Raw genomic sequence first — 15134 nt, forward strand, 5'->3', positions numbered from 1 at the left:
TTTTTTTTACAGAAAATGACAAGCATATCAGAGCCAGGTACTCCCTATCCGTGTGTGACCTGTCCCCATCAACACTCTCACCATACACACAGCAGCTATGCTTGTGGGGGGGTTTATATACTGGACATACATAGATATACACATGTACCAGATTTATACTGTGAAGAAGATCAAATACACACATTGAAGACCTTGTCATCAATGAAAGCATTCCGTGGGTTATGGATACAAGAATAAACCCAGCACGGACACCCCTGAAAATGGAATACGGCTGCCAACATGGCAAAGTAAAAACGGTAATTCACATAAAAGTCCACTCATTACGGGTAAATGAACGTGGGAACTGCAGCCCATGAAAACAGAAGAAGAATACACTGAGAGCATAGGAACTGGAAAGGTTATGAAAAGACAGTGTCAGTCAAAAAGATTTTAAATTTTGATCCTACTATTTTTTTTTCCTCCTAAACTCCTTTACCACAAAAAAAAAAAAAAGGGTAAGTCAGAGCACGTTTTTTTGATGGCCATAACACACACGTTGATACAAATCTGGTCCTGTAATGAAAACAACGACGACGCGTCGACAAAAAAACCCAATTCTAACAGCATGTTGACAATGACCATTCCGTAGTTCACATGGTCAGGAGCTCCTCGGTGTTGTGCTGCCAGTCTGACATTCTCTCTACTAGTACTACCCTGCACAAAGCCCAGTTCAGCACAAATACCAGCACTGCTCCCCCCCCCCCTCCCCATGCCCCCCAGCTCCGTAACATTACTTCCACCAGCCCCACTCTAACCCTCCCTCTTGTCATATATTCTACACCCTCAGCAGTGCAGTCAAAGCAGGGAATGGCACTCGCATTGTTAGCACGCTCACCGACGCATCATTAGCACACGGATCAATAATGCAAACACGATAAGCACACTCGGTTAAAACATACGATGACTGGTTATTGCAAGCACACACACACACAGTCTCCAGAAGCTCTTGTGTGTATATATAATATACAAATGAAGAACACAAGCGGATACATGTACACTGTACACACACGCTCTGTACCGTGAAAGCGCATCAACCTGCTTGGCCGATGAAAAAAATTCCGTACCTATACTCCTGTTCGGAGAGAATGTAGTCAGAACGGGGGCTGGTAACAGCCGACCCAGAAAAGCTATCAGGGTCATTGCCATAGCGACGAGGAAGGTCACTGGCGTAAGGGAGGCTACTGTCATGCAAGTGAAGACCCCAAGGGGGGGCTGGAGGCTGCTCAAAGACGGAACTGCAAGCAACAACACAGTCCTGTGCCATGCCAACAGAAAGCAAGGGGGGGAGGGCAGGGTAATGTCACAAAGGGTCAAGGTCACAAGCCATGGTTATCTCAACCTAAGGACAAGAATGGTGCCAAGGTCACAACTTTTTCTTTAAGTAAAGCACCCTGAGCTCTTTGTTTTACTCTTTTTTTTTTTCCAATGACCAAGGTCACAAGCCATGGTTTAAGAACCAGAAGGGTGTCAAGGTCACAACCAAGGACATGTCAAACTCTAAGGACATGTAAGGACAGGGGTGCTGTTAACATCACACACCAAGGTTACATCAAAATCTACCAACATCTACAGAAGAGATGGACAAGTCTTCATTCTTCCTTCCTGGCTATCCAGTTTTGCATCAAGCGGGATTGTAAAATGAACACTTGTCACACACACAAAAAATCAATATGACTTCGCAACTCTACATCAGTACAAGATAAAAGCAAATGAACAGCAAAAAAATAAAAAAAAAAAAAAAATGCTGTTGACATGAAAACGAAAGTCACAATCCCCACTGCAACAACAACAACAACAAGATAGAAGAAAAGAAAGTGGAAGAGGAAGAGGAAGAGGAAGAAAGAAAGAAAGAAAGAAAGGCAGATAGAACAACAACAATAATAGTTATTTATTGAGCATTTATCTTCAATCAACAAGCCCCAAGTGCTATTACAAAATTTAAAAAAACAACAACAAAAACAAACAAAAAAACAACCTAATACAAAAACTAGCAAAATGTCACAACAATAAAAAGACAATAACAATTAAAAATTATTCTAAAACACTTCTCTCACACTCCTTGTTGTGAACACACACACACACACACACACACACACACGTGCGCACACACACACACTCACTACCACACCACACCAACCACCCACAAACCAATCATGTACCATGCCAATGATCACACCAAATCAACTGGAGGAAAACAAAAATATTCTGACTAGACTTAAATGGAAGAAGCTGCAATGTGCAGGGCTACAACATTTGGGTTTTCCTCCCATCAATTTGCAATCAAACGTAAATTGAAATTAAATGGTGTTTGTGATCCTGACTTGTGACAGATTTTCGTGGCTTGGTTCCTTATCACAAACACAATTCCATATTCATAAATGGCACCAAAAAAATAAATAATAATAATAATAAACAAATAAATAAATAAATAAGAACATATAAATGTTTGTTTTAGTCTTAAACATTTCAATATCTCAGTGCCATGCATTTTTATAAATACATGTCACAAATAAATAAATAACTGTAAGCACTTTTCGTGTTTAACTTTGAATGCTGCATACAAAAAAAAAAAAAACAAAACAAAAAAAATCATAAAAGAAAGCAATGTTCCATACTCATCGCATGCTCGTAATAATCATTTAAAAAGGATTACACTGCAGCAATCATTAGAAGCATACCCCATACAGACCATGACTGTATAATAATGCTCATACAAGAAAATAAAAATCTTTGAACCATGTCCATTAAGAATCATTACAAACACATTTAAATAAAGCAATACATCGCAGCACAAAGTGTCATTCTTGCAATTAGCCACTCACAAACACATCAAACAGATAGTACACAGAGGATGCAAGACAGGAAACAGACAGACAGACAGGGAGATATGACAGTGACCCATACTCACAAACACATCAAACAGATAGTATACAGAGGATGCAAGACAGAGACAGACAGACAGGAAGATGTGACCCAGACTCACAAACACATCAAACAGATAACACACAGAGGATGCAAAACAGGAGACAGACAGACAGACCGACAGGGAGATGTGACCCATACTCACAAACACATCAAACAGATAATACACAGAGGATGCAAGACAGGAGACAGACAGACAGACAGACAGACAGGGAGATATGACAGTGACCCATACTCACAAACACATCAAACAGATAGTACACAGAGGATGCAAGACAGGACACAGACTGACAGACAGACAGACAGGGAGATGTAACCCATACTCACAAACACATCAAACAGATAGTACACAGAGGATGCAAGACAGGAAACAGACAGACAGACAGGGAGATATGACAGTGACCCATACTCACAAACACATCAACCAGATAGTACACAGAGGATGCAAGACAGGAGACAGACTGACAGACAGACAGGGAGATGTGACCCATACTCGCAAACACATCAAACAGATAGTACACAGAGGGTGCAAGACAGGAGACAGACAGACAGACAGGGAGATGTGACAGTGACCCATACTCACAAACACATCAAACAGACAGTACACAGAGGGTGCAAGACAGGACACAGACTGACAGACAGACAGACAGACTGACAGGGAGATGTAACCCATACTCACAAACACATCAAACAGACAGTACACAGAGGATGCAAGACAGGAAACGGACAGACAGACAGACAGACAGACAGGGAGATATGACTGACCCATACTCACAAACACATCAAACAGACAGTACACAGAGGGTGCAAGACAGGAGACAGACAGACAGACAGGGAGATATGACTGACCCATACTCACAAACACATCAAACAGACAGTACACAGAGGGTGCAAGACAAGAGACAGACAGACTGACAGAAAAGGGAGATGTGACCCATAATCGCAAACACATCAGGCAGAAAACCACACAGAGACAGAGATAGCAGACAGACAGACAGACAGACAGACAGACAGATGGAGAGATTCAACCCATTCTCACAAACACGTCAAGCAGAGACCACACAGAGAATGAGAGACAGACAGACAGACAGACAGGGAGATTCAACCCATTCTCACAAATATGTCAAGCAGATACCACACAGAGAATGAGAGAAAGACAGACAGACAGATGGAGAGATTCAACCCATACTCACAAACACGTCAAGCAGAGACCACACAGAGAATGAGAGACAGACAGACAGACAGACAGACAGACAGATGGAGAGATTCAACCCATTCTCACAAACACGTCAAGCAGATACCACACAGAGAATGAGAGAAAGACAGACAGACAGATGGAGAGATTCAACCCATACTCAAACACGTCAAGCAGAGACCACACAGAGAATGAAAGGCAGACAGACAGACAGATGGAGAGATTCAACCCATTCTCACAAACACGTCAAGCAGATACCACACAGAGAATGAGAGACAGACAGACAGACAGACAGATGGAGAGATTCAACCCATTCTCACAAACACGTCAAGCAGAGACCACACAGAGAATAACAGACAGACAGACAGACTGACAGGGAGATTCAACCCATTCTCACAAACACGTCAAGCAGAGACCACACAGAGAATGAAAGGCAGACAGACAGACAGATGGAGAGATTCAACCCATTCTCACAAACACGTCAAGCAGAGACCACACAGAGAATGAGAGACAGACAGACAGACAGACAGACAGACAGGGAGATTCAACCCATTCTCACAAACACGTCAAGCAGATACCACACAGAGAATGAGAGACAGACAGACAGACAGATGGAGAGATTCAACCCATTCTCACAAACACGTCAAGCAGAGACCACACAGAGAATGAGAGACAGACAGACAGACAGACAGACAGGGAGATTCAACCCATTCTCACAAACACATCAAGCAGATACCAAACAGAGACTGAGAGACAGGAGAGGCAAAACAAGGAAATCAACAGGTGTCTTACTCTTCAAACCTTTCCTCTCCAAACTAAAACAAACGATAAATCCTGTCCAAACTGATAAGGCTGGTTAGGGGTGTTCACATACATATTCCACACCAACACACGAGCATGTGCACACACGCACGCACGCACACACACACACACACACACACACACACCCTAAATGATCAAATGCTAATATTACTTAAGCCAACCATCTCACACACACCCCCAGATGATTCTGTCCATCACAACGATTAAAAAATAAAAAAATAAATCTTTATAAAAAAAAAGTCACTGCTGTATGCATACACACACAATCTAGTAACACTTTAAGTGGAAAGACAATAAACTGAAGACTACTACTATTACTACACACACACACACACACACACACACACGCAAAGATAAGAGAGAAAGACATAGAGAAAGAGGGGAGAAAAGAGGAAGACCAAAGTTCCACTGACCCAATTCCTTACCACCTAATTACCTCCAGGCAAGGGGTGGCAGGGGGCGGGAGGGGGCGGGGATGTCCGATAACGCACACACACACACATAAACACAACACACTCTGCACCAATCCAAACCGGATCAATCCACCCCAATCCAACAGACTGGAACCCTGCTCAGACACAGCCACAAGCACCTTGCCCCCAAAGATGCCTTCAAAACAATAAAACTGCTCTCTTTTTCCCCCAGCCACCTCTCTCTCTCTCTCTCTCTCCACACACACACACACACACACACACACACAGAGTCACACCTTCCCTCTTGACGTGCCAAACTGGCCCAAAATAGTTGTGTTTTTTTGCTTTGGTTTGTTTGTTTGCTTGTTGTTGTTTTTTAGGTGTGTGAAATCATTTTGTTGGAGACGGGTGGTGGTGGTGGCGTGTGCAACCAGCCGGATGAGGGAGGCAGGCAGGCAGGCAGGCAGGGCCTTGACAAGCCTCCCTGCACCACTGGCACCACTCCCGCTGACTTGACTCCCCTCTCACAGACCCTCCCCCCACAAAATGAGTCACACGTCGGGCAAGACCCCAACACTGTAGTTCCTCCCCCCCCCCCCCCCCTAACTACCTCTTCCACCCCCCATTCCCCCTGTATCCCTCCATCCCTCCCCACCCCCCATGTATCCCTCCATCCCTCCCCCACCCCAGGCAGGTAACCCACACTGTCACTGGGCCATGCACAATGTGCTGGCAACCTTAGTGGCCCAGTGGTAAAGCATCCGCCTAGGAAGCGAGAGAATCTGAACTTACAAAGGGGAAAAGAACTGGGAAGAAAGGATACACACATACCGGTCATAATACTTCACAAATACATAGTTACATACTATAGACTCGTCACCTAGTTGACAAAAAAAAAAAAAAAGGACAACATTACAGAATGGACAGGTAAACCATTCAGCAGAGACCCAGAAGGAAGGAGGGGGTGGGGAGGGGGGTAAGGGGGGGAAGAGTGTGTTTGAGGAACTTCCACCACCTTCCCTGAGGCTGAACCATTTGCAGAGAGAGAGAGACCCAGGCTGAGACACAAACCTTCTAAACCTTGAGGAATATGTTTAACCATTCTTTGGTGCAGCGCCCGGATGACTCGAGTTCAGGAAGGAGGGGAGGATGTTTCAGTTTCAAGTAGGTGCCAAGAGTCTGCTGACTAATCCATATACTCTACACATCTGCTGTAACAAGTCTTTCTGAAAAGGACGAAGTAGAAGAAGAAGAAGAAGAAGAAGCAGGAGGAGGAGGAGGAGAAGAAGAAGAAGAGAAAAGATGACGATGATGATGGTGATGGCGATGACGATGATGATGATAAGAAGAAGATGAAGATGAAGATGAAGATGATCATCATCATCATCATCATCATCATCATCATAAGATGAAGAAGAAGAAGAGAAGGAGGAGGAAGAAGTTGATGATGATGATTATGATGATGATGATGAAGAAAAGAAGATGACGATGATGAGGAGGAGGAGGAGGAGGAGAAGGAAGAAGAAGATGATGACGATGATGATGATAATGAAGAAGAAGATGATGATAAGTAGAAGAAGAAGAAGATGATGATGATGATGATAAGGAAAAAGAATAATAATAATAATAAGATGATGATGATGATGAAGAAAAAGATGATGATGATGATGATGATGATGAAAAGAAAAAGAAGAAGAACAAGAAAAAAAAAAGAACCCACAGACAGAACAAAAACCAGGAGCTGATAATCTGCCAGATGACTCACTTTCCTGGAGAGGGCCAGGCCCCCCCATTCTGGCACAGTGCGGAGCCCAAGACTGCAGTCCCCCCCGCCCACCCGTCTCCCCCTTCCTCTCCCTTCTCCTCACTCCTCCCCCAGACTGAATCACAGATAAATTTAGACAGCTCTCCCCTGGAAGGCAAAGTTCCACACTGCTGGGGTGATAGGAAGGAAATGCAGGATAGAGATCCGAGATGCTGTGCATGTGTGTGTGTGTGTGTGTGTGTGTGTTTGTGTTTGAGTGTGTGTGTGTGTGTGTGTGTGTGTGTTTGAGTGTGTGTGTGTGTTTGTGTTTGAGTGTGTGTGTTTGTGTTTGAATGTGAGTGTGTGTGTGTGTGTGTGGGTTTGAGTGTGAGTGTGTGTGTGTGTGGGTTCGAGTGTGTGTGTGTGTGTGTGTGTGTGTGTGTGTGTGTGTGTGTGTGCGCGCATGCGCGTACACTTACATGCGCATGTGGGGGGAAGAGGATTGGGGGTTTGGGGGGGCACAGGGGGGTGAGTGAGAGTGTAAGTGCATACATGTGTCCATGCATGCATGTGAGTTTGTGTTCATCATGTGTAAGTATCTTTGCGAGTGAGGATGCGTGTCACAAAATATGTCGCACAGGCGTGTGTGTCCGTGAGTGCGTGAAAACATGCAAGCACGCTTGTGTGTATATAGGTTGTTGGGGTTTTTTTGTGTGTGCGTTTTTGTTTGTTTTGTTTCTTTCGCAATGGGATTAGCATACAGCATTCCACATTCCTCGACAGGTTTCAAACACACACAAGCTAAACCTCCCTTCCCCCCACACCCACAACCCCAATCTGCAACACTCCTGCACCCCCCCCCCCCCACACACACACACCCTTTCCACCCCCCACACTCCCCTCTCCAACCACCTGTTTATAATCTCACAAACCACTGAAATGTTTTCTGTTATTTTCACATCACAAAATATATCTCTGTCAGTTGAGTTCTTAGCCACCAAACCTGTAACTCCAAACCAAAACATTGCAACCCCTCTCTAATCTACAGCCAACCTCCCCCCCCCTCCCCCCGCCCCCTCTCTTCCATCCCAATATTTCCACCAGTCAGTGACCTGTCTGTGTATACTGGCACCTGATCTTTGTGCATCAGATCCACCCTCCTCCCCCTGCCTCCTATCATATAGATACAACTCTCTCTCTCTCTCTCTCTCTCTCACACACACACACACACACACACACACACTCTATCTCTCTCTCTCTCTCACTCTCTCTCTCTGTGACTCAAACACACACACGCACATACACAGCAATTGAATACGCGGCAAAATGGGAATAAGTGACAAGTTCAATTCCACATGAATCAGGCTAATCAGAAATAGATGAATCAAGATGACATCCAACCCACCCCCCCCCCCCATCCCCCCCCCAACCATTCCCTCCCATCCCCTTGCATCCACAAATCCCACCCCACCCCACCCCCAACCCCCCTTCCCCACTCTAGTCCGTAAATCACACATTAAATTTCTACCTGTCAGCAGTGGTTGGTCCACAACCCCCCCCCCCCCACCCCCACCCCCCTCCACTCTGCAATCCTCCCTCTCCCTTCCCCACTCTCCCCCCCCCTCTCTCTGCACACCCCATCAATCATCACCCCCCCCCCCCTCCTCCCATCTCCCTGCCCCTTACCTCAACATCTAATCACAAGAAAAAAAAAACAAAAAAAACCCATCTCAACCAAGTCAAGTTTTGTGGCCGATACCCGTCAGGTGCAGACACAAGTACGGAAAGAAACCTTCTCTACTGATGATATCGCAGTCTGTACTGTATTGCACTGGGCATCTCACCATACCCCCTACCTTCTCTCTCTCTCCCTCTCTCTCTCTCTCTCTCTCTGTGTATCTAATCTCTTGATTTTTTCGCAAATGAATGCCTGTTTTAAGTGCGTGTCGAATGAGTGTGTGGGTTTGTGCACAAAGCTTATTTGTGGGGAAGGTGCTGTTTGTCTTTCGATGGTTATCTCTCCCTCTCTCTCTCTTCCCCCCATCCCCCCTCTCTCTCCATCTCTCTTTCATTGTCCCATCCTCTCTCTCTCTCATTTTCACTCTACTTTCACGATTTCGAATGGGTATGTCAGATTTGAATTGTCGCTTTTTACAGTATAATCCTGTTCCTGGTGATAAGAGAATGTGCAGTTTTTGTCACACAGCCCTTGAAACAGAATATCACTTTCTTTTGGTTTGTCCAGTTTATCAGACTCTAAGAGAAGAACATTTACCTGCCAAATATCACAGAAATCCAACCTTGTTCAAATTTGCCGCTTTGATGTCCTGTGTGTCGGAATCTTTAGTTGCGAAGTTATCGTTTTTTGTATGCAAGGCTTTTGGCGTGAGAGCGGAGCTTTTGTACTTGGACACGAGTGGATGAATATAGGTATGCATTTTGTTACCCTGTGGCGTATACGTCAACCCCCCATCCCCCTTTTTTTCCGATTCTTGCAATTTGTAATTAATTTTTTGTAAGTTTTGTTAGCTTGTCAGCATTTCACTTAACCCAGATCGCTGGATCTGTGTGTTTAGCGCGCGAGCGTGCATGTGGGTGTGTATATACGTGCGTGCATGTGTTTGAGGGAAGGGAGAGGAGAGAGAGAGAGATAATGAGAGAGAGAGAGAGAGAGAGAGAGAGAGAGAGAGAGAGAGCTTGCAAGTCACATGCGCATTGATATATTATTCACACTATTTGATTCATTATGTAATATTTTTGTTAGTGGCCCACTCCTTTGTTATGGGCCGGAGGCCTAACAAATAAACCATTGTCTTGTCTTGTCTTGTCTCATTTTCACTCTTTCTCCCTCTCTCTTTCTCTCTATCTCTCTCATGATCTCACTGTCCTACCCCCTCTCTCTCTCTCATATTCCCTCCCTCTCTCTCTGTTACTTTGTCTCTCTGTCTGTCTGTCTTTCTGTCTCCCCCCCCCCCCACCCCCTCCTTCCCTCTCCATTGAACTATAAACCAAGATCCCCAAGAGACAACATCCACTTCCTAATTTTTTTTTTTTTTATAAAATCTTTTCAACTCTTAACACACCTTCCCTCCCATCTGTGCAGCCTGTTCCTCCATACTCCCCTCTCTTCCTGCATTCCTCTTCAGACTCCACCCGCCCCTCACACCCTCACACACACACACACACCCACCCACCCATCCAGCCACCTACCCCTTTCTTCCGGTACAACAAACTCTTGCCAGAGGGGGGTTGGGGGGGGGGGGGGTGTGGAAACATGCAGTCCTCTTCCTCCTGGCATTACGCAAGACAAGACAAGGCAAGGCAAGGCAAGACAAGGCAAGGCAAGGCAAGACAAGGCACAGCATAGCCCTGAAAGAGGGCAGGTGTGAAAACAAACCACAGGGTGCTTCTTCTTCTCCTCCTCCTCCTCCTTCTTCTTCTCTTCTTCTTTTGTTCTTCTCCTCCTTCTTCTCTTCTTCTTCTCCTTCTCTTCCTTCTTCTCTTCTTCTTCTTCTCCTCCTCCTTCTTGTTCTTCTTCTTCTCCTCCCTTCACTGTGTGAAGAGCCATAAGGGCGCTGGCCTGTGCAAGGAAGTTCTGTTCATCAGTTTCCTCTCTTCCAGGTCTGTCAGTTTTGTTGTGCGTCAAAAGCCTGGGTCTCTCTGCAAAATGGTGCAAGCTTGGAGAGGGGGGGACAGGGGAGGAGGGTGGGGTGGGGTGGGGGCGCGATACCTCTTTTTCCCATGGGAGAGGGAAGGTGGGGTGGATCTTCTGCAACCCCCCTCCTCTCCTCTCCTCCCCCCCCCCCCCCCCTTCGTTCCTTCTTCCAAAGTCTCAAGTGTCACTGCAAGCTGTCTTTGATGACTTATCTTTTGTTGAGCCCCCCACCCCCCCACCCCCACTACCCCCCTCCTATCCTATGCTATCAAGTGTCAATGCAACCTGTCTTTAACAACTAACTTTTACTAAGCCCCCCCCCCCCCCCCACCCCCCACCCCCCTCCTCTCTTCTTCCAAACCATCAAGTGTCAATGCAACCTGTCTTTCACAACTATCTTTTACAAAGCCCAGCCCCCCTCCTCCCTTCTTCCAAACCATCAAGTGTCAATGCAACCTGTCTTTCACAACTATCTTTTACTAAGCCCACTCCCCCCCTCCTCTCTTCTTCCAAACCATCAAGTGTCAATGCAACCTGTCTTTCACAACTATCTTTTACCAAGGCCCCCCCCCCCACCCCCCCTCCTCTCTTCTTCCAAACCGTCAAGTGTCAATGCAACCTGTCTTTCACAACTATCTTTTACTAAGCCCACTCCCCCCCCCCCCCCCCCTCCTCTCTTCTTCCAAACCATCAAGCGTCAATGCAACCTGTCTTTCACAACTATCTTTTACTAAGCCCACTCCCCCCCCCCCTCCTCTCTTCTTCCAAACCATCAAGTGTCAATGCAACCTGTCTTTCACAACTATCTTTTACTAAGCCCACTCCCCCCCCCCCCTCCTCTCTTCTTCCAAACCATCAAGTGTCAATGCAACCTGTCTTTCACAACTATCTTTTACTAAGCCCACTCCCCCCCTCCTCTCTTCTTCCAAACCATCAAGCGTCAATGCAACCTGTCTTTCACAACTATCTTTTACTAAGCCCACTCCCCCCCCCCCCCCTCCTCTCTTCTTCCAAACCATCAAGTGTCAATGCAACCTGTCTTTCACAACTATCTTTTACTAAGCCCACTCCCCCCCCCCCTCCTCTCTTCTTCCAAACCATCAAGCGTCAATGCAACCTGTCTTTCACAACTATCTTTTACTAAGCCCACTCCCCCTCCTCCCTTCTTACAAACCATCAAGCATCAATGCAACCTCGCACATCTATCTGTTTGTGTATGCTTGTGCATGCCTATGTGTGCGTATATGCTGAAGGTAGCTGTTAGGAACACATGTATGTCAAAATGCATGTATGCATGCGTGGGGGGGAGGGGGGGTATGTGTGTGTGTTTTGTCACATTTTGGTGTGTGTATGTAACATTGATGTAATGTGTTATGTAAACAAAAATGCTTTTGTAAAGCACCCAGAGCAGATTTCTGGACAGTGTGCTATATAAGTATCCATTATTATTATTATCTTTATAGCCCCCTTCCCCCCCACCCCCCCCCCCACCCCCTTACCTTCCTCTCTTCTTCCAAAGCATCAAGTGTCAGTCAATCCCACCTGTCTTTGATGACTATCTTGTACTGGGCTCACTGCCCCCCCCCCCCCCCCCCGAACCCCCCCTCTCCCCTGCATCCCCTCACCCCTCCCCTCCCCCACACACACACCATCAAGTGTCAATGTAACATGATTTACAGTTTTTTTTTGGGGGGGGCAGGGGGGGGCAGGGAGGGTGTTATTACTGAGCCCACTCCTCACCTTCCTCTCTCCTTCCAAAGCATCCAGTGTCAATGCGAGCTTGCCTTTGATGACAATCTTGTACTGGGCCCACTCCCACCCCACCCCCACCCCCCTCTCTCTCCCAACGTATCAGTATCAAGCATCAGTTGCAAGCTGTCTTTCACTACGTATCTTTTACTGATCAGTTCACTGACTGACAACAAACAAAACCAAAAAAACAAAAAAAAAAAAGGACCTCAAGATAGTAACAGTGCTACCCTGAAACACTGCCAGAAGATATGATATCCCCTCCCCCAATTCCCTCAGTGTCTGTGAGTGTAAGTCAAAGTGTGTGTGTGTGTGTGTGTGTGAAAATCTCGCAGGTACCTGAATGAAGCACAACAGCCTCCCATCCCCCCCTCCCCCCCACCCCACCCCCCTCCCCCCTACCTGAGAATCCAAGGCCGTGAGTCAGCAGCCCACACATACCAACAGCAAAAAAGTCACAAGAGGTAAACATCAAGGTGGGTGAGATAGGAAAGAAGTGAGGGTAGAAACGCATGGAGAATGTGGCTTGGGAGGGGGGTGGGGGGGGCGGGGCGAGGGGGGGGGAAGGGGGGGAGAGGAGCTGTTTGGCAACCTTTCATCATCTTCTTCCAGGCTGCACACACAGGCATGCGCGCGCGTACGCGCACGCACGCACACACACACACACACACAGACAAGCACACAGTCTCCCACCCCCCCACTCTCCAGCCTCTCAGAGATGACGCAAATAAACACTGGGGGTGGTTCGCCCTGCCCGCGCCCCCGCCTCCCCTCCCCACCCCACCCCACCCTCAAGGGGAGATGCTTTTAACGTTTTAAAGAATGTAAAATGGAGTTTTCTGTAAACACTGTTCTGCTTTTTATGTTCTGGGTTGGGGGTTTTTTTGTTGTGTTTTGTTTGGTTTGGTTTGTTTTTGCTGGTTTCTTTTCATAGAAAGGAAGAACGACGAAAACAAACCCTTGGCATGTAAATTAGGTACATTTCAGTGATTCTTCTTTTTGAAGAAAACGGGGTTTGCTGCTGTGAATTGCTAAACTGAATGAAATCCAGCACATTATTTCCAGGCTTGCTTGTTTGTACACAGCACTGCCGGGCTGGCGGGGGGGAGGGGGGGGGTTGCAGGATGCTTCCGCTGCTTGGTCGCCTGCTTTAAACAGTGCAGTGCCCTGCCCTGCCCTGCCCTGCCCTGCCCAGTCCTGTCCCCCTCCCTCCCTCTCTCCCTCAATGACCTATGCTGTCCCCTTGTTTGTCCTGTCCTGTCTGCCCTCTTCTCTGTCCTCTCCACCTCTCCCTCCCTCCCTGTCCCTATCCCTCCCTCTCTCTCTCCTCTTCCTATCCCTCTCCCTTCATGTCACTATCCTTCCCCTGTCCTTCTCCCTCCCTCCCTGTTGCTATCCCTCCCTCTCCCTTCCTGTCACTATCCATCCCTCTCCCTTCCTGTCAATATCCCTCCCTCTCCTTCCTCTTCCTGTCGCTATCCCTCCCTCTCCTTCCCATCCCTCTCCCTCCCCTTCCTCTTCCTGTCACTATCCCTCCCTCTCCCTCTTTGTCCCTCTCCCTCCTCTTCCTGTCACTATCCCTCCCTCTCCCTCCCTCACCCTTCCTGATCCTCTCCCTTCATGTCGCTATCCCTCCCTCTCCCTTCCCTCCCTGTCCCTCTCCGTCCCCCTCCTCTTCCTGTCACTATCCCTCCCTCTTCCTTCCCTCTCCCTCCCCTTCCTCTTCCTGTCACTATCCCTCCCTATCTTTTGTTCCCCCCTCCCTCCCTGTCCCTGTAATTTACAGTAGCAGATTAACAGAGAGTTGGAGTGAATGTGTGTGTGTGTGTGTTGGGGGGGTGGGGGGGTGGGGGGGGGGGATAAGAGGGGGTCGGGGGGGGGGGGGGGGGGGGGGGCTGAATATTGGACATATTCCAGTGCACATTCGTTTGGGGTGTGTTATTCTGTGATCACAAGCTGGACTCCCCCTCACTCATACACTCACACACAGGTGGTTTTGTGCTGTCAACACTTGTTTACAAAGTATGGGATGTAGATCATATACACTCTCTCTCTCTCTCTCTCTCTCTCTCTGGTGCAGATTGATAAATCAGGCTTAAGATCTAAAGTCTTCATAGAGCAAGGAGGAAAAGAGAGAAAAAAAACAAACAAAAAACAAAAACAACATGAAACAGCCTTTCCTCCCTCCCCTCTTTCCGTCTTGTTACTAATACCTCAAATATTCCACACAACCCCACCCCAATCCCCTTAACCAGCGCTTGCCATGCTGTGCCAGTGCTGGAAGAGGAAAACAGCCCTCAAACTTCACCCCCACCCCCACTCCTTCCACACACACACACACACACACACACACACACATCCACCCAATAACCCCCCCCCCCCTCCCGCACACACACTCTCACTGACTGACTCTCTCACAAACACACACTCACACACACACTCACAGACATATAGAGACAGAAGCAGACCCAAACACACACACCCAAACACACACACTCACACACACACACACACACACACAGTCACACATAACAAACACACCCAAACACAAACACACACACACACTCACTGACACACACACACATACCCAAACAC

General features: G+C 47.2%; 1 protein-coding gene across 1 annotated transcript in view; it reads right to left on the bottom strand.

The window, feature by feature from the left end:
* Positions 1–15134, bottom strand: part of LOC143289000 (uncharacterized) — a 138886-nt gene that overhangs the window by 56131 nt on the left and 67621 nt on the right. The window contains exon 13 of the mRNA XM_076597746.1: positions 1104–1274. Within this exon, the coding sequence (XP_076453861.1) occupies positions 1104–1274 (171 nt within the window). The remainder of the gene's footprint in view (positions 1–1103; positions 1275–15134) is intronic.

The sequence above is a fragment of the Babylonia areolata genome, chromosome 13 (genome assembly GCF_041734735.1).
Source record: "Babylonia areolata isolate BAREFJ2019XMU chromosome 13, ASM4173473v1, whole genome shotgun sequence".
Lineage (NCBI taxonomy): Eukaryota > Metazoa > Mollusca > Gastropoda > Neogastropoda > Buccinidae > Babylonia > Babylonia areolata.